Source organism: Macaca thibetana, chromosome 20 (assembly GCF_024542745.1).
Source record: "Macaca thibetana thibetana isolate TM-01 chromosome 20, ASM2454274v1, whole genome shotgun sequence".
Lineage (NCBI taxonomy): Eukaryota > Metazoa > Chordata > Mammalia > Primates > Cercopithecidae > Macaca > Macaca thibetana.
Genome location: NC_065597.1, coordinates 57,960,784 through 57,987,301, shown reverse-complemented (window position 1 = coordinate 57,987,301; position 26,518 = coordinate 57,960,784). Strand labels below are relative to the sequence as shown.

The window sequence follows — 26,518 nt, the reverse complement described above, 5'->3', positions numbered from 1 at the left end:
GACCTAGTGATCCGCCCGTCTCGGCCTCCCAAAGTGCTGGGATTACAGGCTTGAGCCACCGCGCCCGGCCCACACTATGATTTTAACTGTAGGAAAATGTATTAAATGAAGACAGCTTTTGCTAGTTGCTGAAACATACTAGTAAGAGCAGGAAACAATGCTCCCACCGTGCTCAGCAGTAGCCAGAAATTTATTGAGGTCTTTATATTTAGCCTTAAGTATAAGACAGCTAGGAAACTTCAAAATCATCACTCAAGCCACTTTAAACCCACAGTCTACACAAACCCTATCTTTTTCTTTTGTTACATTTTATACGAAACACACTTTAATCAGATTGACATAAGTGATTTAAAAGAAGTAACTTGTATAATTCCCTTTTACAAGGAAAAAAGAAACAATGTTTCTAGATATTAAGTTCCTTGAGACAGCAATCATTTATTATAGATTTACAGTACGATTTCAAATAGTACTAGAATCTTTTTTTTTTTTTTTTGAGAGAGTAGCACAATCACAGCTCACAGTAGCCTCGACCTCCTGGGCTAAAGCAATGCTCCCACCTCAGCCTCCCAAGTAGGTGGGACTACAAACTCACGCCACAATGTTCGGCTTTTTTTTCTTTTTGAGACGGAGTATTGCTCTGTCGTCCAGGCTGGAGCGCAGTGGCATGATCTCGGTTCACTGCAACCTCTGCCTCCTGGGTTCAAGCAACTCTCCTGCCTCAGCCTCCCAAATAGCTAGGATTACATGTGCATCACCATGCCCAGGTAATTTTTATATTTTTAGTAGAGACGGGGTTTCACCAGGTTGGTCAGGCTGGTCTCAAACTCCTGATCTTGGTGATCTGCCCGCCTCGGCCTCCCAAAGTGCTGGGATTACAGGTGTAAGTCACCATGCCCAGCCAATTTTTGTATTTTTTGTAGAAACCAGGTCTCACTATGTTACCCAGGCTGATCTCCAACTCCTGGGCTCCAGTGATCCGCCCATCTTCCTGCCTTGGTCTCCCAAAGCACCACCATGCCCAGCCCAAAATCTTGTAATTGCTTAATACTGTATGTACATTCTTGCAATGATATGACATTTCCCATCTTTGTTTAGAAGATGCATGTGGTTCTTCTCCACCCCTCAAGTACTTAAAACTATCACACTGGCAGAATACAACCTTTCCATGGTTCTGGCATCCTCCCTTCTCCCATTGAAAGAAAAGAAAAGAGAAAAGAAAAATATATATACACACACCCATACACACTACACCAGAGGGAAAAAAGCAATTCATCGTTCAACTCGTGTTCTTATAAGAATCAGCTCTTAAATTCCAACTGTGTAGTAAAAGGTAAGCAAGCTATAAGCTACCTTTCAACCTACCCTTTTTCTACACATTCCATTTACATTGTTCTTGCCCTCCAACCTATGCAAGTAGTCACAAAGACGAGATTATGTTTGCTGGCTTATCATTTCAACTAGTAACAAATTCTTAAGGTGTGAGTATAAGATAAGGAGAAAAAATGATGATGCAGAGCTATGCTCTTATTATCCAACTTGAAACAGGTTTACAGCCTAATGGGAGTACACTAGAAAATGCAGAAAGAGGGCAGGCGCAGTGGCTCATGCCTATAATCCCAGCACTTTGGGAGGCAGAGGTGGGTGGAACACAAAGTCAAGAGTTCAAGACCAGCCTGGCCAACATGGTGAGACCCCATCTCTACTAAAAATACAAAAAAAAAAAAAAAAATTACCCAGGTGTGGTGGCACATGCCTGTAATCCAAGCTACTCAGGAGGCTGAGGCAGGAGAATCGCTTGAACCCGGGTGGCAGAGGTTGCAGTGAGCCGAGATCACGCCATTGCACTCTGGCCTGGGCAACAGAGCGAGATTCCATCTCAAAAAAAAAAAAAAAGAAAGAAAATGTAGAAAGAGAGCCACTCCACCGGAGAGCAATTAATTCTAACTCCACTAATATTTTTCTAAGTATTCACTGAAACAATTTTAAAAATAATTTCCTGAACTTTAATCCTCCCAACGTCTTAAAAGGCAAAAATTACCCCCTCAGAGGGACATGGCTGGTAGTGCCAATACAAAAGATCTTCGTTTTCCCATTCTTAGTCCGTAGCTTTTTTCATGACACCCGCCTCTCCTAAGATAAATATCTGTGAAGGATCAACTTTTTTAAAAAATACACACACTCTAGCTGGGCGCGGTGGCTCACATCTGTAATCCCAACACTTTGAGAGGCTGAGGCAGACATATCACCTGAGGTCAGGAGTTTGAGACCAGCCCCAACATGGTGAAACTCGTCTCTACTAAAAATACAAAAATTAGCCAGGCGTGGTGGCGCACATCTGTAATCCCAGCTACATGGGAGGCTGAAACCGAAGAATCACTTGAACCCGGGAGGTGGAGGTTGCAGTGAGTCAGGATGGTGCCAACTGCACTCCAGCCTGGGCAACAAACAGAGTGAGACTCCATCTCAAAAAAAAAAAACCATACATTCTTAAAAATAAAGACACCGCCGGGCGCGGTGGCTCAAGCCTGTAATCCCAGCACTTTGGGAGGCCGAGACGGGCGGATCACGAGGTCAGGAGATCCAGACCATCCTGGCTAACACGGTGAAACCCCGTCTCTACTAAAAAATACAAAAAAAAAAAACTAGCCGGGCGCAGTGGCGGGCGCCTGTAGTCCCAACTACTCGGGAGGCTGAGGCAGGAGAATGGCGTGAACCCGGGAGGCGGAGCTTGCAGTGAGCTGAGATCCGGCCACTGCACTCCAGCCTGGGCGGCAGAGCGAGACTCCGTCTCAAAAAAAATAAAATAAAATAAAATAAAGACACTTGGCCGGGCGCGGTGGCTCAAGCCTGTAATCCCAGCACTTTGGGAGGCCGAGGCGGGTGGATCACGAGGTCAGGAGATCGAGACCATCCTGGCTAACATGGTGAAACCCCGTCTCTACTAAAAATACAAAAAACTAGCCGGGCGTGGTGGCGGGCGCCTGTAGTCCCAGCTACTCGGAGGCTGAGGAAGGAGAATGGCGTGAACCGGGGAGGCGGAGCTTGCGGAGCTTGCGGAGCTTGCAGTGAGCCGAGATCGCGCCACTGCACTCCAGCCTGGGTGACACAGCGCGAGACTCCGTCTCAAAAAAAAAAATAAATAAATAAAATAAAAAATAAGTAAATAAAGACACTTAGAGAGGAATCTAAAACACACTGGTTCTATTTTTAACTTCACCAATGCTAAAAGAGCGGGTAGATTTTTTTTTTTTTAAAGAAAAGGGAAAAAATTACAGATGGGGAAATAGGTTTTGAAATCTTCGCACAACAGGGTGGCTATAGTAAATAATGATGTATTTATTTGCAAAGAGAAGACAGAGATAACAATAGCAATAATAATAAGGTATTTCAAATAATTAAATTTCAAATGCCTCACCACAAAATATGAGTAAGCAAAGTAAGGTGAAAATATGTTAATTAGCATGATTTAATCATACCACATTGCACATATATAAACATTACACTGTACCCTACAAATGTGTACCATTATGATTTTTGAATTAATATTAATTAGAGTGGGGAGAACAATGATTACATTTTTACTTCTTCAGTAAGATTATAATAAAAACGTAGAGAGCACAAGCATTATAGTAACTACACATGATAGGCCACTTTAAATAAAAGGCATCTTTTATGAAATTTTTAAGGCCGGGCGCGGTGGCTCAAGCCTGTAATCCCAGCACTTTGGGAGGCCAAGACGGGCGGATCACGAGGTCAGGAGATCGAGACCATCCTGGCTAACACGGTGACACCCTGTCTCTACTAAAAAATACAAAAAGCTAGCCGGGCGTGGTGGCGGGCACCTGTAGTCCCAGCTACTCAGGAGGCTGAGGCAGGAGAATGGCGTAAACCTGGGAGGTGGAGCTTGCAGTGAGCCGAGATCCGGCCACTGCACTCCAGCCTGGGCAACTGAGCAAGACTCTGTCTCAAAAAAAAAAAAAAAAAAGAAATTTTTAGTCAATGAATTGATTACCACATACATACGACCTATTTGCTATTAAGCGTAAATTTATTTACAATTTTAGTATTTTCAAAAAAGGAACATTAAAATTCCATCAACATTTCAAATAATGACAGAATTAATCATTTTTAATAGAATTCTTACTCAGATCCTTCAAAAACAATATAAACTATCACTTAAGGTAGATTCCTTTAAATCTCACTAAAAATGCTAAATCTCAAGTTTCATAGTCCCAGTGCTGGAAAACCTGCTATATTTTTATTTTTCTTCACATTTAGACAAAGAACATATGGACAGGCAAGAAATGTAATCAACTTCTTCAGGAAAGAATCCCAGGATCTGTTTTATTTTCAATTAAATATATACGAATTCTGGGTGGTACTGGTGATCATCTCTGGATCTTTTTACTTATCTAATGAGAAAAGAGTCTCATTATACAAAGAGAATACCCAAAAACTCTAATGATTTCCTCACATAAGTAGGTTTTTCTGTAAGGTTCTGGCAAATCTGAAGAAGCCAACATAGAATCTGTCATTAATGCATTGAATCTGAACTTCCACTGTTAAAATCAAATTAGGGCCTGGAAGTAAAGTGTTAACACTTCAGACAAGAAATTCCAGGGTTTGTATCATCAGGAATATAAACCAGGGACACCCTCAAGAGGATGAAGAGCAAGAGTCATGCACTGCTTCAGAGAATTAAATACTCCAAGATGAAAGTTAAAAATTCAAACACACCTATCACACATAAACATCTTTTAACATCAGGTTGAAATGCTAAAGGGAACAGAGTAAAAGTAAGTTTTTAACTAATAAATTTAAATGAGAGAAAACTTTAAATTCAAAGAGGTTCACTAAAAAAAAAAAAGAAAATGTTAGCAAAGTCATCAAATGTGGAGGAAAAGCTATTATATGTCACTATGTAATCTAAGACATATTCATTAGCGGAGCCTTTTTTCTAGGCTATTAATATATTAGATGCCACCCAAAAACAAAGATCTAATAAATGTTAAGTTTAACAACTTCTTAAAAACCTGTAGGTTCCCAAAGATACATACGTGTATGTGCAGTGAGGCCACTGCTAAGCCTCTAATAATATTCTTGTAGACTACTATTCTCTATGATGACAAAAAGGGTAATAAAAAAAAAAATCTAGTGTCTCCCCTTAATAAACAAAGGAAGAGCATACTTAGAAAGTTCCATAACAAAAACAATCTATAATTCTGGTACCAGAAATCCCTCTGAGGCAGGGCACGGTGGCTCACACCTGTAATCCCAGCACTTTGGGAGGCCAAGGCGGGGGGATCACTTGAGGTTGGGAGATCAAGACCATCCTGGCTAACACGGTGAAACCCTGTCTCTACTAAAAATACAAAAAATTAGTCAGGCGAGTGGCACACGCCTGTAATCCCAGCTACTCGGAGGCTGAGGCAGGAGAATCACTTGAACCCAGGAGGCAGAGGTTGCGTGAGCCTAGATAGTGCCACTGCACTCCGGCCTGGGCAACAAGAGCAAAACTCCATCTCAAAAATAAAAAAAGGAGTAAGTCCCTCTGAAAAAAGCTTTAAATAATAAACACAAAAAGTCTATAACAGGATTTTAAATAAATATAAGGTCCTACACATACTATATGAATACCAACATAATAAAAATATGAATATGAATGAATATCAACAGGAATCCCATTCGTTTTTTGAAAGGGCCTGAAAATTAATACAAAAGAAGTAATTCAGGATGTTTAGAAATCTGTTGACTCTAGGCCAGGTGCGGTGGCTCACGGCTGTAATCCCAGCACCTTGGGATTTACAAAGTGGGATTTCCTTCTCACCTAAGGTCAGGAGTTCAAGACCAGCCTGGCCAAGATGGTGATACTCCATCCCTACTAAAAATTACAAAAATTAGCCAGGCGCAGTGGCAGGTGCCTGTAATCCCAGCTACTCAGGAGGCTGAGGTAGGAGAATCGCTTGAACTCAGGCGGCAATATTTGCAGTGAGCCAAGATCTCACCACCGCACTCCAGCCTAGGCGACAGTGAGACTCTGTCTCAAAAAAAATAAAACGAAATAAACAAATCTGTTGATACTGGAATATTTGCGTTTCATTCCCCAATCAGCAGGCACGCAACTGGCAAGAAGTGTGTTTCCCCAGGCATTCTAATGGAATGCCAGAAAGCTCAACCCCGTGCTTAAATTTTTAGTGATTACATTGCTTAAATAATGTAGACAGATACAATAGACCCAAGATAAGTCAATGTGTAAAAAGACTTCAAATACGTGCACAAGGTATTTTTCAAGATGGACAAAACACATGAATCTTAAATTACCATCTTTCTTTTTTTTTTTTTTTTTTTTGACAGAGGTTTTTTTGCTCTTGTTGCCCAGGCTGGAGTGCAATGGCACGATTTAGGCTCACGCAACCTCCGCCTCCCAGGTTCAAGCAATTCTCCTGCCTCAGCCTCCTGAATAGCTGGGACTACAGACATGTGCCACCACGCCCAGCTAATTTTTGTATTTTTTTTTAGTAGAGACGGGGTTTCACCATGTTGGCCAGGATGGTCTTGATCTCTTGACCTCATGATCCGCCCACCTCGGCTTCCCAAAGTGCTGAGATTACAGGCATGAGCCACTGCGCATGGCCAAATTACCGTCTTCTTTCTTCTGTAAAAAGATCTGGCCACTCCAGTCCATTACAATACTGTCCTTTTGAGCCTGCTCAATCAGTTTGTTTAAGCCCTGACAGGGCTGCCATAAGAGGAACGCTTTCCCCAAAAATGCATCCTACAAGAACAGTGTTGTAAACTCTGGAGTTAAGGCTAAACATAAAAATACAAACTTACAGGATCTCACTGTCATGTATTTACTTGAGGAAAGACACAAATATAGAGTGTATTATTTACTGATGCACTCAGTAGGAAAGAAGGGGATAGCAAAAGTAACAATTTTACCAGATCCACGCACATATGCAGGTTATATTTTACTGGACATGGCACACATAAAAATTCCAGATACTGCTAAGTATATGAAAAAAAACGTGAGCAGGAATGGGTGTGATAGTGGAAAAGTCACTGCATATCTGTACCTTGACTGAGGTCATGGTTACACAGGTGTATACATTTGCCAAAATTTCCTGAATTTAAGACCTATACAGGCCGGGCGTGGTGGCTCACGCCTGTACTCTCAGCACTTTGGGAGGCCGAGGCGATCATCACCTGAGGTCAGGAGTTCGAGACCAGCCTGGCCAACAAGGTGAAATCTTATCTCTACTAAAAGTACAAAAACTAGCCGGGCATGGTGGCAGGCATCTGTAATCCCAGCTACTCGGGGGGCTGAGGCAGAAGAATCACTTGAACCCGGGAGGCAGAGGATGCAGTGAGCCAGGATCGCACCACTGCACTCCAGCCTGGGGCACAAGAGCGAGACTTCGTCTCAAAAAAAAAAAAAAAAAAAAAACTATACATACATAAATTTTATCTCAAAGAAGCATCACAATAGAATTCAAAAGAGAATTCAATTTAAAAAGGAAAAGTACACTCAATTAACTAATACAAGATAGAAAAGAATAACAGTATAAAACCAAGTATCTTTGCATGAGCGAACACCACAAGAACTTAGTAAGTTATACTCTACATTAAAGAAACAAAAAACAGGCCGAGCGTGGTGGCTCACGCCTGTAATCCCAGCACTTTGGGAGGATGAGGTGGGTGGATCACGAGGTCAGGAGATCGAGACCATCCTGGCTAACACGGTGAAACCCCGTCTCTACTAAAAATACAAAAAAATAGCCGGGCGTGGTGGTGGGCGCCTGTAGTCCCAGCTACTCGGGAGGCTGAGGCAGGAGAATGGCGTGAACCCGGGAGGCAGACTTTGCAGTGAGCCGATATAGCGCCACTGCACTCCAGACTGGGCAAGAGAGACTTCGTCTCAATAAATAAATAAATAAATAAATAAATAAATAAATAAGTAACACAGAATAAGGGAGCATTTCCTATACATATGAAACCACAAAATTTCTGTACTCTCTACTATTAGGCCTCTATACAAGGGGAAGTATGTTTTATTTTATAGTTCCAAAAATAAAATGGGCTCTGAAAAACTTCAAGATAGTCAAAGATAGGTAACCAAAATGATGACAACGTGAAAAGTTAACAAACAGCTCCTGTGAATCCATTAAGGGTGGTCCAATGAAAGGAGCCTCAGGGATTTGTTTTAGGTGATTAGGATAAAGAACAAGTGTCAGGTAACAAGGGCAGAAAACCCTACCAAGAATTGTGACAATTCAATGTTCCCACCATGGACCACACTCTATTTTACAAGACACTTACCTGACATTCCATACATGTGTCTAACATGAAGATTGAGCAGATAAAAAGTATCACTTTAGTGATCATCCTCAATCAACACCAGATAACAAATGAAGGGAATGAAGGGCTTTTGCTTATGGAAATTCTCACACACTGAGCTGAATATTTTTATCTTTAACTTATTTATTTATTTATTTATTTATTTATTTATTTTTAAGACGGAGTTTCACTCGTTGCCCAGGCTGGAGTGCAATGGCCCGATCTTGGCTCACCACAACCTCTGCCTCCCGGGTTTAAGTGATTCTCCTGCCTCAGCCTCCCAAGTAGCTGGGATTACAGGCATACGCCACCATGCCCGGCTAATTTTTGTATTTTTAGTAGACACAGGGTTTTCCCATGTTGGTCAGGTTGGTCTCTCCCGACCTCAGGTGATACGCCCGCCTTGGCCTCCCCAAAGTGCTGGGATTACAGGTGTAAGCCACCGTACACAGCCTTATCTTAAATTGTTAAATATAAACATAATACTCAGGTCCTTAGCAGCCCCCTCTCTATATTGTTCCTATTACCTGCCTCCCACTGCAATCTCTCTTGCATGCGCATGCACGCACTCTCAAACACACACACACACACACACACACACACACACACACTCTTTTTCTTTTTCTTTTAGAGTCTTGCTCTTGTTACCCAGGCTGGAGTGCAATGGCGCAATCTCAGCTCACCACAACCTCCGCCTCCCAGGTTCCAGCAATTCTCCTGCCTAAGCCTCCCGAGTAGCTGGGAATACAGACATGCGCCACCACACCCAGCTAATTTTGTATTTTTAGTAGAGACGGGGTTTCTCCATGTTGGTCAGGCTAGTCTCGAACTCCCGACCTCAGGAGATCCACCCACCTCAGCCTCCCAAACACACACACACACACACACACACACACAACACATGAACTATGATTCAAAGCCTACAATAGGGTCCCCAACCCAGTGCTTCAGCTTCACCTCTTATTTGTATTACTCCTCATAAGTACCCAATTCCTCTACACACCGACAACCTGCACCTGGCCTTAATGTAATTTTCTTCTATTTTGGAGAGGGGAGATTCTCCCCCAAATTCACAGTCAAAATTGTACAGACCAATTCCATCACCCCACTGCTCCGTACTTAACCATATAACTTTCCCTCCTCTGACTCTTCAGGCTTTTTGTTTTGTTTTGTTTTTGAGATACTCTCGCTCTGTCACCCAGGGTGGAGTGCAATGGCATCATCTTGGCTCACTGCAACCTCCACCTCCTGGGTTCAAGCGATTCTCCTGCCTCAGCCTCCCGAATAGCTGGGATTACAGGTGCCTACCACTGCATCCAGCTAATTTTTGTATTTTTAGTAGAGGGGGTTTCACCAAGTTGGCCAGGCTGGTCTTGAACTTCTGACCTCAGGTGATCTGCCCGCCTTGGCCTCTTTCTCCAAAAGAAAGAAAGAGAGAGAGAGAGAGAGAGGAAGGAAGGAAGGAAGACTGAGAATTATATCACAAAATCCACATGCTCTTTCCTTTACAAAGTCCTTATCTCCCATAATAACTTACAGTCTCCTTGAAGACAGTGGTTTTACAAGTCATAAAAATCCTGGCCATGGCCTGGTGCAGTAGCTTATGCCTGTAATCCCAGCACTTTGGGAAGCCAAGACAGGCAGATCACTTGAGGTCAGAAGTTCGAGACCAGCCTGCTCAACATGGTGAAACCCTGTCTCTACTAAAAATACAAAAATTAGCCAGGGGTAGGGGCACATGCCTGTAATCCCACCTACTCGGAAGGCTGAGGTAGGAGAATCGCTTGAACCTGAGAGGCTGAGGTTGCAGCGAACCAAGATTGCACTAGTGCATTTCAGCCTGGGCAACACAGTGAGACCCCATCTCAAAATATATATATATATCCCTAGAAGCATCAATATTTACTGAATCAGAGTATTTTATTACCTGTTATAAAAAAACAAAAAAAAAAGACAAAAAACCTTCTATTATACTAATTTATAAAGGAATCAAAACAAAAGGGGTTGGGGGGTCCGGGCACAGTATCTCACTCGTGTAATCCCAGCACTTTGGGAGGCCAAGGTGGGAACTTGAGGTCAGGAATTTGAGACCAGCCTGGTCAACATGGTGAAACCCTGTCTCTACTAATAATACAAAAATTAGCTGGGCCTGGTGACATGCGCCTCTAGTCCCAGCTACTCAGAAGGCTGAGGCATGTGAATCGCTTGAACCCAGGAAGTGGAGGTTGTACTGAGCCAAGATTGTGCCGCTACACTCCAGCCTGGGAGACACAGTGAAACTATGTCTTTAAAAAAAAAAAAAAAGGCCAGGTACAGTGGCACACACCTGTAATCCCAGCACTTTGGGAGGCCGAGGTAAGTGGATCACCTGAGGTCAGGAGTTCACAACCAGCCTAACTAACATGGTGAAACCCCGCCTCTACTAAATACACATAGGTATGGTGGCACATGCCTATAATCCGAGCTCTTGGGAGGCTGAGACAGGAAAATCACTTGTACCTGGGAGGCAGAGGTTGCAGTGAGCCGAGATTGCACCACTGCATACTCCAGCCTGGGCAACAAGAGCAAAACTCCGTCTCAAAAAAAAAAAAAAAGTTGGGGTGGGGGTAAGGTTCAACTTAAAGATACAATTACCAAGTGTTTCATAAGGAATGTCTTATTTCATAATGGAGTAGGAGTTTGACACCAGCATGGGCAAAATGGGGAGGCCCCATCTCTACAAAAAAATAAAAATAAAAAATTAGTGTGCCAAGCATGGTGGGTCACACCTGTAATTCCAGCACTTTGGGAGGCCAAGGAGGAAGGATCACCTGAGCCCAGGTATTCAAGACCAGCCCAGGCAGCATGGCAAAACCCCGTCTCTACAAAAATAAATAAATAAATACCCCGTCTCTACAAAAATAAATAAATAAATAAAGTAGCTGGGTGTAGTGGCATGCACCTATGGTCCCAGCTATTGGGAGGCTGAGGTAGGAGGACTTCTTGAGCCTGGGAGGTGGAGGTTGCAATGAACTGAGATAGTTCCGCTGCACTCCAACCTGGGCAATAGAGTAAGACTCTGCTTCAGAAAAAGAGAGAGGAGACCAGGCGTGGTGGCTCACGCCTGTAATCCCAGCACTTTGGGAGGCCGAAGTGGGTGGATCACCTGAGGTCAGGAGTTCAAGACCAGCCTGGCCAACATGGTGAAACCCCATCTCTACTAAAAACACAAAAATTAGTCAGGCGTAGTGGCATGCGCCTGTATTCCCAGCTACTCGGGAGGCTGAGACAGGAGAATCAACTGAACCAGGAGGTGGAGGTTGCAGTGAGCTGAGATTGTACCACTGTACTCCAGCCTGGGCGATACAGTAAAACTGTCTCAAAAAAAAAAAAAAAAGAGAGAGAGGAAAAATAAATAAATTAGCCAGGTGTGGTGGTATGCACCTGTGGTCCCAGCTACTCAGGAGACTGAGGTGGGAGGATCCCCTGAGTCCAGGAAATCAAGGCTGCAGTGAGTAGTGACTGCACCACTGCACTCCAGCCTGGGCAACAGAGCGAGAGCATATCTCAAAAAAGAGGAAAGAAAAGAAAAAAGAAATCAAAAATATAAAAACAAACGTTACTTTAGTTTTACTTTTTATTTTTTAGTTTATTATGGGTGTTTTACTTTCCCCCACGTAAAACAGCCATACGTAATTTGTTGAAATTTTCCTTAGTGTACTTCAAAATCTGTTGAATAGAACTGGCAATCACTGAATTCTATTTAACTCTAGTTCCATTTAATATTAGACTGGTGTGAAAGTAACTGCGGTTTTGGCCAAAACCGCAATTACTTTTGCACCCACATAATAGCTATAAAATACGTAACTTCACTGAATTTTATCCTCTATGTATTTCCCTATATTATGTACCTATGGACATCAAACTTAGTACAGACTGATAAAAGGCTGAATAGACAACTATGGTTTCAAAAATCCAGCTTCTCACAACCTCAGACATACTAGTATACAGCTTTTCTAATTTCACAACACATTTCCATTTTTTGGTCTTTCACAATAGAGAAGATGGGTATACTTTTGAATATTTTGATCTGTCTAGAATCTAGAATCTACCAAAATTGGAAGGTGTTTTTATTATACAGTTTCATCCTTTTCTTAAAGAAGTATAGAAAGATCCTAAGTTTGAACACAGTAAGACACTCAATAGAGAACTACTACTAAACATATAAGACCAGTTACACAATTAATGTCCTAACACCCCAAGTGGAATCTACTTGTTTTCTGTTGACTTGAATGCTTTCTCTTCTTTGTTGAACCCTTAATCAATCTATTTGACTCCAATGTCAAATTAATCAATGTCACGTTAGAATATTAAAATGTACAATTATGAATTACACATTTAATTTTAAAACATCATTCTGATCTCTATCCTGATACTAGAAGATTATCTTCCAAACTAAGGTGGAAAAAATGACAGACTTTAGCTATTGGCAATGATAGGTCATTTTTTTAGGGAAGAGGAGCAAAGAGGGCAACTTCCATAGGTCAGACATTCCTTTGTTCTAAGAAGCCACCACTCCTGTTTCTTCATATGGAAAAAACCAGAGGCGTCCAGTGGTCCCCAAAACCTTCTCAACTTTATGCTTGAGGAACCCACAGATTTCAAATAATACAACTGACCTAAGACCACTCATTTGTTTAATTATTTAACCATTCTTTTTTTTTTTTTTTTTTGAGAAGGAGTCTGGCTCTGTCGCCCGGGCTGGAGTGCAGTGGCCGGATCTCAGCTCACTGCAAGCTCCGCCTCCCGGGTTCACGCCATTCTCCTGCCTCAGCCTCCCGAGTAACTGGGACTACAGGCGCCCGCCACCTCGCCCGGCTAGTTTTTTGTATTTTTTAGTAGAGACGGGGTTTCACCATGTTAGCCAGGATGGTCTCGATCTCCTGACCTCGTGATCCGCCCGTCTCGGCCTCCCAAAGTGCTGGGATTACAGGCTTGAGCCAACGCGCCCGGCCTTTTTTTTTTTTTTTTTTTGAGAATGAGTCTTGCTCTGTTGCCCAGGCTGGAGTGCAGTGGTGTGATATCACTCACTACAACCTCCGCCTCTCGGGTTCAAGTGATTCTCCTGCCTCAGCCTCCCAAGTAACTGGGATTACAGGCATGCGCCACCACATCCCACTAATTTTTTTTCTTTTTTTTAGTAGAGACGGGGTTTCACCATGTCAGTTGGCCAGGCTGGTCTTGAACTCCTGACCTCAGGTGATCCGCCCAACTCAGCCTCCCAAACTGTTGGGATTACAGGTGTGAGCCACCATGCCTGGTCTTCTCTCTCTTTTTCTGAAAGAGTCTCACTTCATGCCCGGCCTGCTCAACCATTCTTTTGTTTTTGTTTTTTTTTTTGAGACGGAGTCTCGCTCTGTCACCCAGGCTGGAGTGCAGTGGCCGGATCTCAGCTCACTGCAAGCTCCGCCTCCCGGGTTCCTGCCATTCTCCTGCCTCAGCCTCCCGAGTAGCTGGGACTACAGGCGCCCGCCACCTCGCCTGGCTAGTTTTTTGTATTTTTTAGTAGAGACGGGGTTTCACCGTGTTAGCCAGGATGGTCTCGATCTCCTGACCTCGTGATCCGCCCGTCTCGGCCTCCCAAAGTGCTGGGATTACAGGCTTGAGGCACCGCGCCCGGCCTCAACCATTCTTAAATGTCGGGTGTGGTGGCTCACACCTGTAATCTCAACACTTTGGGAGGCTGAGGACGGGTGGATTGTTTGAGTTCAAGACCAGCCTAAGCAACATGGTGAAAACCCCATCTTTACAAAAAATACAAAAATGAGCAGGGCTGGTGGCAAGCGCCTGTAGCCCCACCTACTTGTGGGTGCTGAGGGAGGAGGTTTGAGCCTGGGAGGTCGAGACTGCAGTGAGCCAAGTATTTGTGCCACTGCATTCCAGCCTGGGTGATAAGCAAGACCCTGTCTCAAAAAAATTTACAGAAGAGTTGACTGAGAGCACAGTGAATGAAAAGGAAGACTAAAAGGCAGTGGCATATAAATGCTTACTGTTGGAGGTATGCTTCTATGGAACATGGGTATGCTCTCTTGCCATATGACATTCACATATTCAGCCACCTGGAACACTTCCTGTCAGTATGTGTGAAGTATCATGTGTGGTCAAAATTGACTCAACAGTCATTTTCCACACCAACTGGCAAACTAACACTAAAAGAAATCAACAAGTGTTGCTTTTTCAAAAGCCTAAATCAGCTGAGTGCAGTGACTTACACCTGTAATCCCAGCACTTTGAGAGGCCAAAGCAGGGGGATCACCTGAGTCAGGAGTTCAAGAACAGGTTGGCCAACATGATGAAACCCCATCTCTACTAAAAATACAAAAATTAACTGGGAACCTGTAATCCCAGCTACTCAGGAGGCTGAGGGAGGAGAATTTTTCCTTGAAACCGGGAGGCAGAGGCTGCAGTGAGTCAAGACTGCGCCACTGTACTCCAGCCTGGGAGACACAGCAAGACTCCATCTCAGGGGGAAAAAAAAAACTTAAATCAAGGAAAACAGAACCAAACCAGCAGGGACGAAATGGTACATAAGAGGCAAAAAAAAAAAAAAAAAAAAAAAAAAAAAAAAAAAATTTTTAATCAAAATTATTCAGATGAACCACAATAAACGTGCCTGCATCTGAAGTTCCATAAATCGATTACCCCTAAAATATATTTATATATATTTAAGGAGTTCTAAGCATTGGGTTAAATTCTAAACCTTCATTTAAGCAAGAAGCAAGATCAAGATCCGTTCTGTCAGTTACCTGGAGTCTGTCACCTTTTTGAATACGGGACAGAATAACCTCAAATTTAACTAATGAAAATTTATGACTTGGCAAATATCCGAGGTATTTTTATTGACTAACAAATCAGCTATGACAATCTTAGAAACAAATCAAGTTATGCTATGGGGTATGTCCACAGTTCCCCGTTCCTTCTACAACAGAAGAAAATCAAATCTTTCCAATATCCTAACAAATTGTTACTCCCTGTAACCAAATGCATCTCACAGTATCGTCTACCAAGGCGTTACATTCTGAAACTTTGTTACAAAGCACAGCTTCAAAGAAACCTTGTAAGCTTTCTTGTAAGCTCCTCCCTTCCCCCATTGCCCCTCCCCAGAGCCAAGAAATAAAGCACTTGAAAGAAACAGCATGTACATATTATTAATAGCTCATGTACATATTCCATAACTACATAAGCCATTTGGCTTCATACCTGTCAGCAATGAAGTCAGGTGGCCCCAGCACGTGGCTGCAACTCTTCTCTATTTATTTAGAACTACAAACTACAATTTACACTTTTCCAAAAGCTCTAGGAGACTATTTGAGAAGGGCACTTTATTCTTCTAAAAGGTTACTAAATTCTCTTATATACTTATACTGATCACAATACTGAAAAATAATCTAAAATCCATTGTCATTCATTTACCACCTAATTTGTTAGATGCCAGAAAATAAAATCAAATTTCACACATTTCAATAAAAAGGCAAACTACGCATGTCAATCACAGAAAAAAATACTTAATCAACTAATTTTATTTAAAGCACTCACAAACTCTTAAGTGGTACAAGACAAGTCAACGCTATGTTTATCAAACAAAATTTTTTTTTTACGACTAAACACCTCAATTCTAGACTCAGGCACTAATTATTAAAGTCATCTAGTTATATAAACCAATTCTCAACAGACACAGTATTTGGAAAGGCATATTAAACAGACTAAGATGTGTACCACCCATTAGCCAAAGACAATTTTAATGATTTTTCTAATGAGTCTTCAAATGTTACATTCTAACGTCTTACCAAATTATTTCCAAATACTGCTGGAATTACATGTAACTATCAGGAAACAAAAGGGCTTCCCAACAACTTGTGCGATCTACATTTATTTGGCCAGTTTCTGGACAATTACAATACAATTGTGCTCCAAAGTAGGAAAGTTCCATAAATCAATTACCCCTAAAATATATTTATATACATTTAAGGAGTTCTAAGCATTGGGTTAAATCCCAAACAGACTCTGAATAGAAGCATTTATTTAGTAAGAGAGGTTAGAATAAATCAGTCCTAAATTAGGTACAACTGCCCCCCCAAATTGATCAAAAAGGCAGGAAAATTGCATCTATTTAAAAAGTTAATGTTTCTAATATATTCAAATCTAACTAAGCCCCAAAACGGTCTGAGATCAAATCCTCCATAAAAGAGGAAATTCTCTAGACTTCTAAGTGGGTGCCCAAAGAGTTCACTCAAGTGTTCAGGTATGAATTAGATTCACCAGAGTAACCGGCCTTGCACTTAAGGAAAACTTCCATCTCCCAAGACCAGAGTGGGTCGATCCCATCAACAGTCACCACAATATCATCTCACGCTCCACTAATGAATGTCCTCCCTAAAGTCAGAGCAATGCCTTTGCTGGAGTTTTGTTTTGGTTTTCTCAATATTAACACGTGGGGGTCACAGTAAGGGACACAGGTTAGAAGGTCTCTCACGTGGCGGCTGAAAGAGTGGGGAACCGAGGAAGTGAATGAGTAACAGGGAGGGTCCTGGACTCTCGGGATCTCCCAACTCGAGGTTGGAGGAAGGCGGTAACTGGAATGCCCCCCACCCCACCCCCGCCTCTTTCTCACCTCCTGGTCCCGATCCTAGGCCAGTGCCAGCCCCGGGCAGAACAAGCAGGGGGGGGAGGCACTTAGGCCTCGCCTCCCGCGGCCTTCCTCCCCTAGCCGGGGCGGAGGAGACCCAGGAAGCCGCGCCCGGCTCCGGGGGGTGGAGGGCCTAGGCCGCGCCTCCCAGCCCCGCGGCCCTAGGCCTCGGCCCGCCCGAGGCGGAGCCCGGGAGGTCGGGGCGGGGGCCCGGGCCGGTCACCCACCTGGGTTGCCAGTCATTCCAGCTCCGCGGATACTTGGTGCCGCCGCCGCCGCCGCTGCTCAGCCGAGACCCCGGGGCTCTGCGGCTCATTACCTTCCCCGACACGACATGGCCAAGCGCCGCCGCCCAAAGAAGAGCGAGTCGCCGCCCGAACCGGCCGCCGCCGACACCCCGCTCCGGCCCGGGGCTGAGGAGGAAGCCGAGGAGGAGGAGGAGGAGTAGGAGGAGGAGGAGGAGGAGGCGGCGGAGGGCGGGGGAAGAGGACGGCCGTTCCGGGTTCCGCCTGAGCCCGCAGCGCAGGACAAGGAGGCAGGAGCGGCGCGGTGAGAGAGAGGCAGATGAAGGGGAAGCGACGTCTCTTCCAGGGCCGTGCGCGGCCCACGACGCCGGGGCCCCGGAGGACGAGGACGACGAGGAGCAGGCGGTGGCGGCAGCTCCTCACGCTCACACGGCCACTGCTTCCCCGCCTCCCGGCTCCGCCCGCCGCGCCGCCGCTGTCGCACGGCATGCTGGGAGCGAGGGGCGGGGTCGGCGCCTGCCGGGCCTGGGGAGAGAGGCGGGTCCTGTCGGCGGCGGGGCGGGGCCGAGAGAGGCGGGGCCGATAGCAGGCCGCCCCGCCCCCCACGTCCCCTGGCTCGTCAACTGCGCCGAAGTCTGGGCACCGCGATGACGAATCCTGGGACAGGGGATCTCCACTACCGCGGCCACACACTTTTCTCCCAAACGCTCCCGGGAAAACACTGGACCCCTGAGGGCCGGGCAGTCAGGTGTAAACAGGCGTCCAATCCAGGACCTGCAGTGGGGGGGGGGGGCTGGTACCCTGGGGTGCGCGCGCACACAGGCGTGCCCTTGAATTCACGTGCGCCAGTCTTCCCACTGTCTACGGGGCGGGGTGGAAAGTGAAAATAGTAAGATCGAGAGGAGGTTGATATCTACCTTCCCAACCTCCACCTGAAATGTGCCCATTGAGTCCTGGCACCTTTTACCATTTCTTCACAATGAAAAAAACTAAATGATGGAAGGGAAGGGAGTATCCAAGACGACTAAGCCCAGTCCTCTGCAATGTGAAATGTGCTTTGAAGCCCTCTCACCCTAAGGCTTGCCCGTCTTCTGCTGGTGAAAGAAGCTGGAGGCCCGGCGCGGTGGCTTAAGCCTGTACCCAGCACTTTGGGAGGCCGAGGTGGGCGGATCATCTGAGTTGAGGAGTTCCACACCAGCCTGGCCAACATGGGGAAAACCGGCCTCTACTAAAAATACAAAAAGTAGCCGGGCACGGTGGTGGGCGCCTGTAATCCCAGCTACTCGGGAGGCTGAAACAGGGGAATCGCTTGAACCCAGTAGGCCAAGGTTGCAGTGAGCCGAGATCAGGCCATTGCAGTCCAGCCTGGGCAACAAGAGCGAAATTCTGTCTCAAAAAAATAAAAGAAGAGAGAGCGAGAGAGAGGAAGGAAGGAAGGAAGGAAGGAAGGGAGGGAGGGAGGGAGGAAGGAAGGAAGGGAGGGAGGGAGGGAGGGAGGAAGGAAGGAAGGAAGGAAGGAAGGAAGGAAGGAAGGAAGGAAGGAAGGAGAGAGAAAGGAGGAAGGGAGGGAAGGAAGGAAGAAAGAAGGAAGGAAGGAGAGAAAGAGAAAGAAAGAAGGAAAGAAAGAAAGAAAAGAAAGAGCGGCCGGGCACGGTGGCTCACGCCTGTAATCCCAGCACTTTGGGAGGCCAAGGCGGGCAGAGCAGGAGGTCAGGAGATAGAGACCATCCTCCCTAACAACCATCTCTACTAAAAATACAAAAAAATTAGCCGGGCGTGGTGATGGGCGCCTGTAGTCCCAGCTACTCAGGAGGCTGAGGCAGGAGAATGGCGTGAACCCGGGAGGCGCAGCTTGCAGTGAGCCCAGATCACGCCACTGCACTCTAGCCTGGGCGACACAGCGAGACTCCGAGAAAGAAAGAAAGAGAGAAAGAAAGAGAGAGAGAGAGACAGAGAGAGAGAGAGGAAGGAAGGAAGGAAGGAAGGAAGGAAGGAAGGAAGGAAGAAGCTGGGAGGGAGGAAGGAAGGAAGGAAGGAAAGAAGGAAGGAAAGAAGGAAGAAGCTGGGAGGAAGGAAGGACTGGGAGGAAGGAAGGAAGGAAGGAAGGAAGGAAGGAAGGAAGGAAGGAAGGAAGGAGCTGGGTAGAGGAGACATACCTGACCGTCTACCCCATGACATGCCCCATGCCCTAGGGAAAAAATTCCCTAAAGCATCTGATGCATAACGTGAATGCATACACATTTTTTAAAAGGTGGGCCAGGATGCTCCTTAAACCTGTATCTAAACCTTATCTGCATAAGGAGTCTTAACCTATCATTTTATGTTGCAAAGAAAAAGTCTTTATATATCACTTGTGCAATTAAAAATTTTTACCAAAAGTACTTGAAGATTATGAGGAGTTGATACCTCCACACACACGCATATCCCCTCCACCTTGGACTCCTTATGACCACCAATCCCTCACTAAGGGAGGATCCTGCTGGTTCTAAATGATGAGGACTACAAAAAATACAAAAATTAGCCATCGTGGTGGCGCGTGCCTGTGGTCCCAGGAACTCCCGAGGGTGAGGCAGGAGAATGACTTGAGTCCAGCAGGTGGAGGCTGCAGTGACCTATGATCCTGACACTGCACTCCAGCCTGGGCTACAAAGGGAAGGGAGGGAGGGAGGCCGCACGGAGGGAGAAGAAGAACAAGAAAAGACGGGCCACCATGCGTGGCTGACCCTGTAATCCCAGCATTTTGGGAGGCTGAGATGGGTGGATCACTTGAGGTCAGGAGACCAGCTTGGCAAACATGGTGAAACCCCATCTACCAAAAAAATACAAAAATTAGCCAGGCATGTTGGCAGCACGCCTGTAGTCCCAGCTACTCAGGGAAGCAGAGGCCCGAGAATTGCTTGAACCCGGGAGCCAGAGGTTGCAGTGAGCCGAGATCGTGCTACTGAACTCCAGCCTGGGTGACAGAGTAAGACTCTGTCTCAAAAAAAAAAAAAAAAAGAAAGAAAGAAAGAAAAAAAGAAAAGAAAATCATTTGGGTGAAGTGATTCATGCCTGTAATCCCAGTGATGGGAGGCTGAGACTGGAAGATCCTTGAGCCTGGGAGTCGTAGGCCAGCCTGAGCAACATAGCAAGACCCCCATTTCTACAAAAAAATGTTAATTTTTTTTTTTTTTTTTTTTTTTTGGTTTCACTCTTGTTGCCCAGGCTGGAGTGCAATGGCCCGGTCTCAGCTCACTGCAACCTAGGCCTCCCAGGTTCAAGCATGTCTACTGCCTCAGCCTCCCAAGTAGCTGAGATTACAGGCACATGCCTCCACACCCGGCTAATTTTGCATAAAAATTTTAAAATTTTTAAATTAGACAAGTAAGAAATTGCTTGAGCCACTGGACACAATCTCTGGTAGTACCTTTTTTTTTTTTCTCCATCTGTGGCCTAGGCTAGAGTGCAGTGGCAAGATCTTGGCTCTGCCTCCTGAGTTCAAGCCATTCTCCTGTCTCAGCCTCCCGAGTAGCTGGTACTACAGGCGCCCACCACCACACCTGGCTAATTTTTTTTTTTTTTTTTTTTTTTTTTTTTTGTATTTTTAGTGGAGACGGGGTTTCACCGTGTTAGCCAGGATGGTCTCGACCTCTTGACCTCCTGATCCGCCTGCCTGGGCCTCCGAAAGTGCTGGAATTACAGGCGTGAGCCTATAAAAAGAGACGCCCGGCCCTCTTTTTCTTTATTGGTCAAAATATTATCCAACTAGGCATATGGATATGGAGCACATGCCTGTGATCCCAATTACTTGGGAGGCTGAGGTGGGAGAATCGCTTGAGCCCAGGAGTTTCAGGCTGTGGTGAGTCATAATGGTGCCTCTGCATTCCAGCCTGGGCAACAGGATGAGACCATTTTTAAGGGGGCAGAAAAAATCACTCTGGCTGTGGCAGATTTCCTTAGGATAGATTCCCAGAAGTGGAATTATTGGGAAAAGGCTATTAATGACTTTAAGTCTTTGGATACAGACTGTTAAGTTGCTTTCCAGGAAGTTTCTACCAATGATACTCTGATACTTTCTGTGTCCTCACACCACCCTTTGTCAACACTGAATGTTTTTGAGGGTTAATTATTTCTATGGGAGAAGTTAAAAAAAAAAAAAAAAGACAACAAAGAAATTGCTTCAGGTGGGGCGTGGTGGCTCATGCCTGTAATCCCAGCACTTTGGGAGGCTGAGGTGAGAGAATCACCTGAGCCCCGGAGGTGGAGGTTGCAGTGAGCCTAGATCATGCCACTGCACTCCAGCCTGGGTGACAGAGCCAGACTCCATCTCGATAAAATAAATCAAATGAATCAAACGTGAGCAACTCTCATAACTTCCAACATTTTTTTTCTTCTTCCTTTTGGTGGTTCGGCCTCTCCGGTTGCATTAGGATTGCCCTACTCCATTTCAGTCACGGGAACCAAGTTTCTGTTCCTGAAACACACCAAGCCTTTCTGGCCTCTGGATTTTTGCACTTGCTGTTCCCACTATCTGGAATGCCTTTTCCTGCATTTGTTCCCATCAGGGTTGGGACTAGCAAAGTGACAGGTGATGGAGTTGCTGAGGGTGCAAAATTTAAGGAGGCGCCTACTCCCAGAGTCATGCAAAAGCCAACTTTGCATTTGTGCAAGCCTGTGAGTGAGTCCCTCCTTGAATTTGAGGCTGTACTGTAATCCCTGCTACTCAAATAAACAAAGAAAGAGGGGCAGGAGAACTGCTTGAACCTGGGAGGCAGAGGTTGCAGTGGGCCGAGATCCTGCTATTACACTCTAGCCTGGGCAAGAGGGCGAGAATCCGTCTCAAAAAAAAAAAAAAAAAATGAGGCTGTAGGCACCACATTTGCCTCACCCTGGCCCCTGCCCTGATTTTCCTGACCTGTCTCATCTCCAGACGGGTTTGCTTTGACCCCCCTGACCAAAAAAGCTGGCCAGTGCCCTTTCCAGGTACTCTGTCACACACCCTGTTTCTTTCCTTGGTAGTACCCGGCACCATCTGCAAGTATTGGGTTTCTTTGCACATTTAGCATCTGTCCAACACTTAGGATATCAGCTTTGCAAGAGCAAAGGTCATATCTATCTCAGCCCTACCTCCTCTATACTCAGCACACAGCACAGCACCTGACCATAGGAAGCATCCAAGAAACGGGAGGAATGAAATTGAAATTATCTAAAATAAGGATCAAGATTGCTACAGAAGTATTAATCTCAGTTTTACTTATTAATAGCAAAACAAAAACAAAACACCTGGAAATTATACCAACAATAGGAAACTGATTAGGACGCAGTACAATCGGAGTTGAAATTTTCTGCAGCCATTACAAATTACATTTGTGAGGAATTTTTTTTTTTTTTTTAGATGGAGTTTTGCTCTTGTTGCCCAGGCTGGAGGGCAATGTCTCCATCTCAGCTCACTGCAACCTCTGCCTCCTGGGTTCAAGCGATTCTCCTGCCTCAGCCTCTCGAGTAGCTGGGATTACAGGCGTGCACCACCATGCCTGGCGAACTTTGTATTTTTAGTAGAGATGGGATTTCTCAATGTTGGTCAGTCTGGTCTCGAACTCTCAACCTCAGGCGATCCTCCCGCCTCGGCCTCCAAAGTGCTGGGATTGGCCGGGCGCGGTGGCTCAAGCCTGTAATCCCAGCACTTTGGGAGGCTGAGACGGGCGGATCACGAGGCCAGGAGATCGAGAGACGATCCCGGCTAACACGGTGAAACCCCGTCTCTACTAAAAAAATACAAAAAAACTAGCCGGGCGAGGTGGCGGGCGCCTGTAGTCTCAGCTACTCGGGAGGCTGAGGCAGGAGAACGGCGTAAACCCGGGAGGCGGAGCTTGCAGTGAGCTGAGATCCGGCCACTGCACTCCAGCCTGGGTGACAGAGCAAGACTCCGTCTCAAAAAAAAAAAAAAAAAAAAAAAAAAAAAAAAAGTGCTGGGATTACAGGCATGAGCCACCGCACCCGGCCAAGAATTTTTAATGAAATTGGAAAAGTATTATGTTAACATGCTAAACAAACAAACAATAAAAGCACGAGATTAAAAGATGAGGAGGCTGAAGCAGGAGAATCGCTTGAACTGGGAAGGCAGAGGTTGCAGTGAGCTGAGATTGCACCATTGCACTTCAGCCTGAGCAACAAGAGCAAAATTCCATCTAAAAAATAAATTAATTAATTAAATAAAATAAACGTGTGCTATGACCTCAACTTAGTTTTAAAAAATGTGTGTGGGAGGGGGTTGGGTACGGTGGTGCATGCCTGTAATCCCAGTCCTTTTGGGAGGCCGAGGCAGGTGGATGCCCTGAGGAAAGGAGTTCAAGAGCAGCCTGGCCAACATAGTGAAACCTTGTCTCTACTAAAAATACAAAAATTAGCCAGGCATGGCGGTGTGTGCCAGTAATCCCAGCTATTCAAAAGGCTGAGGTGGGAAGATAGCTTGATCCTGGGAAGCAGAGGTTTCAGTGAGCCGAGATCGACCACTGCACTCCAGCTTGGGGAACAGGTTGACAGTCCGACTCAAGAACAACAAAAAAGAAACACGCAAAGAGTGAAGGAAGGGCTGGGTGCGGTGGCTCACACCTGTAATCCCAGCACTTTGGGAGGCCAAGGCGGGTGGATCATGAGGTCAAGAGATTGAGACCATCCTGACCAACATGGTGAAACCCCATCTCTACTAAAAATACAAAAATTATCTGGGCATGGTGGAACACGCCTTCAGTCCCAGCTACTTGGGAGACTGAGGCAGGAGAATCTCTTGAACCCTGGAGGTGGAGGTTGCAGTGAGCCGAGGTCATGCCACTGGACTCCAGCCTGGCGACAGAGCAAGACTCTCTCCAAAAAAAAAAAAAAAGTGAAGGAAGGAGTTCATAGAAAAAAAAGAAGATAATGGCCAGGTGCAGTGGCTCACGCCTGTAATCCTAGCAGTTTGGGAGGCCGAGGAAGGTGGATCACAAGGTCAGGAGATTGAGACCATCCTGGCTAACACAGTGAAACCCCATCTCTACTAAAAATACAAAAACAAAATTAGCCGGGCATGGTGGTGGGCGCCCGTAGTCCCAGCTACTTGGGAGGCTGAGGTGGGAGAATGGTGTGAACCCAGGAGGTGGAGCTTGCAGTGAGCTGAGATCCTGCCACTGCACTCCAGCCTGGGCAACAGAGCAAGACTCCGTCAAAAAAAAAAGAGAAAGAAAGAAAGAGAGAGAGAGAGAAAGAAAGAAAGAAGGGAGGGAGGGAGGGAGGGAGGGAGGGAGGGATGGAGGGAGGAAGGATATATTGTATTAACCTACTATTTAAGACCTGTGGTAAATGCAATCATGGGTGATTTTTCCCCCCTGCTTCTTGCTATTTTCTAATGTAGAAGTAGTACTTGTAAAACAATTTTTTTTTTTTTCTGGGTCTCGCTCTGTCACCCAGTCTGGGGTGTAGTGGTGCGATCTCGGCTCACCACAACTTCTGCCTTCCAAGTTCAAGTGATTCTCCTGCCTCAACTTCCTGAGTAGCTAGTATTACAGGTGTCTGCCACCACGCCTGGCTAATTTTTGTATTTTCAGCAGAGACAGGGTTTCACCATGCTGGGCAGGTTGCTCTCAAACTCCCGACCTCAGGTGATCCACCCGCCTTGGCCTCCCAAAGTGCTGGGATTACAGGTGTGAGCCACTGCATCCGGCCTAAAACAAAAATTTAAAAAGCTAAAAGTAAGCATTCAATAAATAGGTGTTGAATGAATGAACAGAGAATGAATATCTTAGGGTGTGGCAATGACTCAGACAGACCAACTGAGTAAACTTGGGCCAAGACATCAAGTTTTAGCTCTAAAAATAGTGACCAACTCTACCTGATGTTTATTGAGCATTTATTTTTAATTTAATTTTATTTTATTTTGAGACGGAGTCTTGCTCTGTTGCCCAAGCTAGAGTGTAGTAGTATGGTCTTGGCTCACTGCAATCTGCCTCCCGGGTTCAAGCAATTATCCTGCCTCAGCCTCCCTAGTAACTGGGACTACAGGCGTGTGCCACCATGCCCAGCTAATTTTTGTGTTTTTAGTAAAGACAGGATTTCGCCATGTTGGCCAGGCTGGTGTCGAACTCCTGACCTCAGGTCATCTGCCCACCTTGGCCTCCCAAAGTGCTGGGATTACAGGCATGAGCCACTGCACTCAGCCTTTATTGAGCATTTACTAATGCAAAAGCACTCAGTCAAATGGTCAATATGAGTTGTTACTTCATGGAATTCCCCCAAACCATGCTAAGGTAGGTATCAGTGTGGCATTTTTACACTTTGGGACTGTGATACCAAGAGAAGCTATCTCCCTGCCCAAGGTCACCCAGCTGGTAGCAGGCAGGGCCAGGAAGGGAATGTCACAGGCAGAGACAGAAGGGACATTTGGCCCCAACTCCACGTTCGTCAAAGGCGTCAGATTTAGACCTTTGACGTGATCGCCTAGTGAAGTTATACCCAGAGTCCCAGAGACACATGAATAGGAAGTTTGAAGTTAACAGACTGTGTCTCATTACCAGCACACACACCTGTAGAGGCTGTGCATTGCACTCATACTTCCTAATGAATTATATTATTACCTGGTGAACAGGTAATTATATCGCTTCATAGTTTGTCTCTCCTTGTGTTAAAAGTGTTCAAAACATAAAAAGGAAACAAAATATAGTACAAATTTTGAATGCTCTTTGTTATTTCTTAAATTTTTGATACACTCAGAGCCTCAGAAACTGTGAGTAATCTGACCCTGTCTTAACTCCTAAAAGACCTTCCAGTAAGGATTTGAACACAAACCAAACCAACCCAAGGGTCCTTCATCACCAGGATTTTCCTAGAAATCTTCCATACTTCCTAGAGAGACATTGTACTGACATATATTCCCTAAGTAAATAAAAGATAATTCTCTCTCTTTTGTTTTCTTTTGACCCTATATCTGGCCCAGGATTAACCTCCATTAAGCACCAAGAATTGAGGAACTTTATTCTCAACCAGGAGACTCAAGTTACATGGGTGATTTTTAAAATGCAATCTTAAAAGCAAATCCACATCATAAAGACATTAAAGCAGATTTTTCAAAAAGAAAAACAGCAGCCTTCTTGTTCCTGCTCCCAGCTAGGAAATCTTTGTCACAGGGCAGGCTCCCTCAGTAAGGGCTATTTTTATAGCGAGTTTTCTAGTTGGTGCAGGAGGAATTTGGCTGGGAAACCTCATGACACATTTGAAATCTCCACTTGGGCAGTCTCAGCTTGAGGCAGGGGCCAAAATT

At 45.2% G+C, this 26,518-nt stretch overlaps 3 protein-coding genes across 5 annotated transcripts in view; 2 read left to right on the top strand and 1 right to left on the bottom strand.

Annotated features, from left to right (window-relative positions):
- Positions 1-18,422, bottom strand: part of SMG1 (SMG1 nonsense mediated mRNA decay associated PI3K related kinase) — a 113,445-nt gene extending 95,023 nt beyond the window's left edge. For 2 of the 3 annotated variants that reach the window (XM_050774990.1, XM_050774994.1), the window contains exon 1: positions 17,230-18,422. In XM_050774990.1, the coding sequence (XP_050630947.1) occupies positions 17,230-17,318 (89 nt within the window). In that variant the 5' untranslated portion in view covers positions 17,319-18,422. The remainder of the gene's footprint in view (positions 1-17,229) is intronic. The other variant, XM_050774993.1, reaches the window with a different exon arrangement.
- IQCK (IQ motif containing K) overlaps positions 1-26,518 on the top strand; it is a 959,718-nt gene that overhangs the window by 17,936 nt on the left and 915,264 nt on the right. The gene's annotated exons all lie outside the window — the stretch shown is intronic.
- Positions 1-26,518, top strand: part of COQ7 (coenzyme Q7, hydroxylase) — a 375,365-nt gene that overhangs the window by 203,944 nt on the left and 144,903 nt on the right. The gene's annotated exons all lie outside the window — the stretch shown is intronic.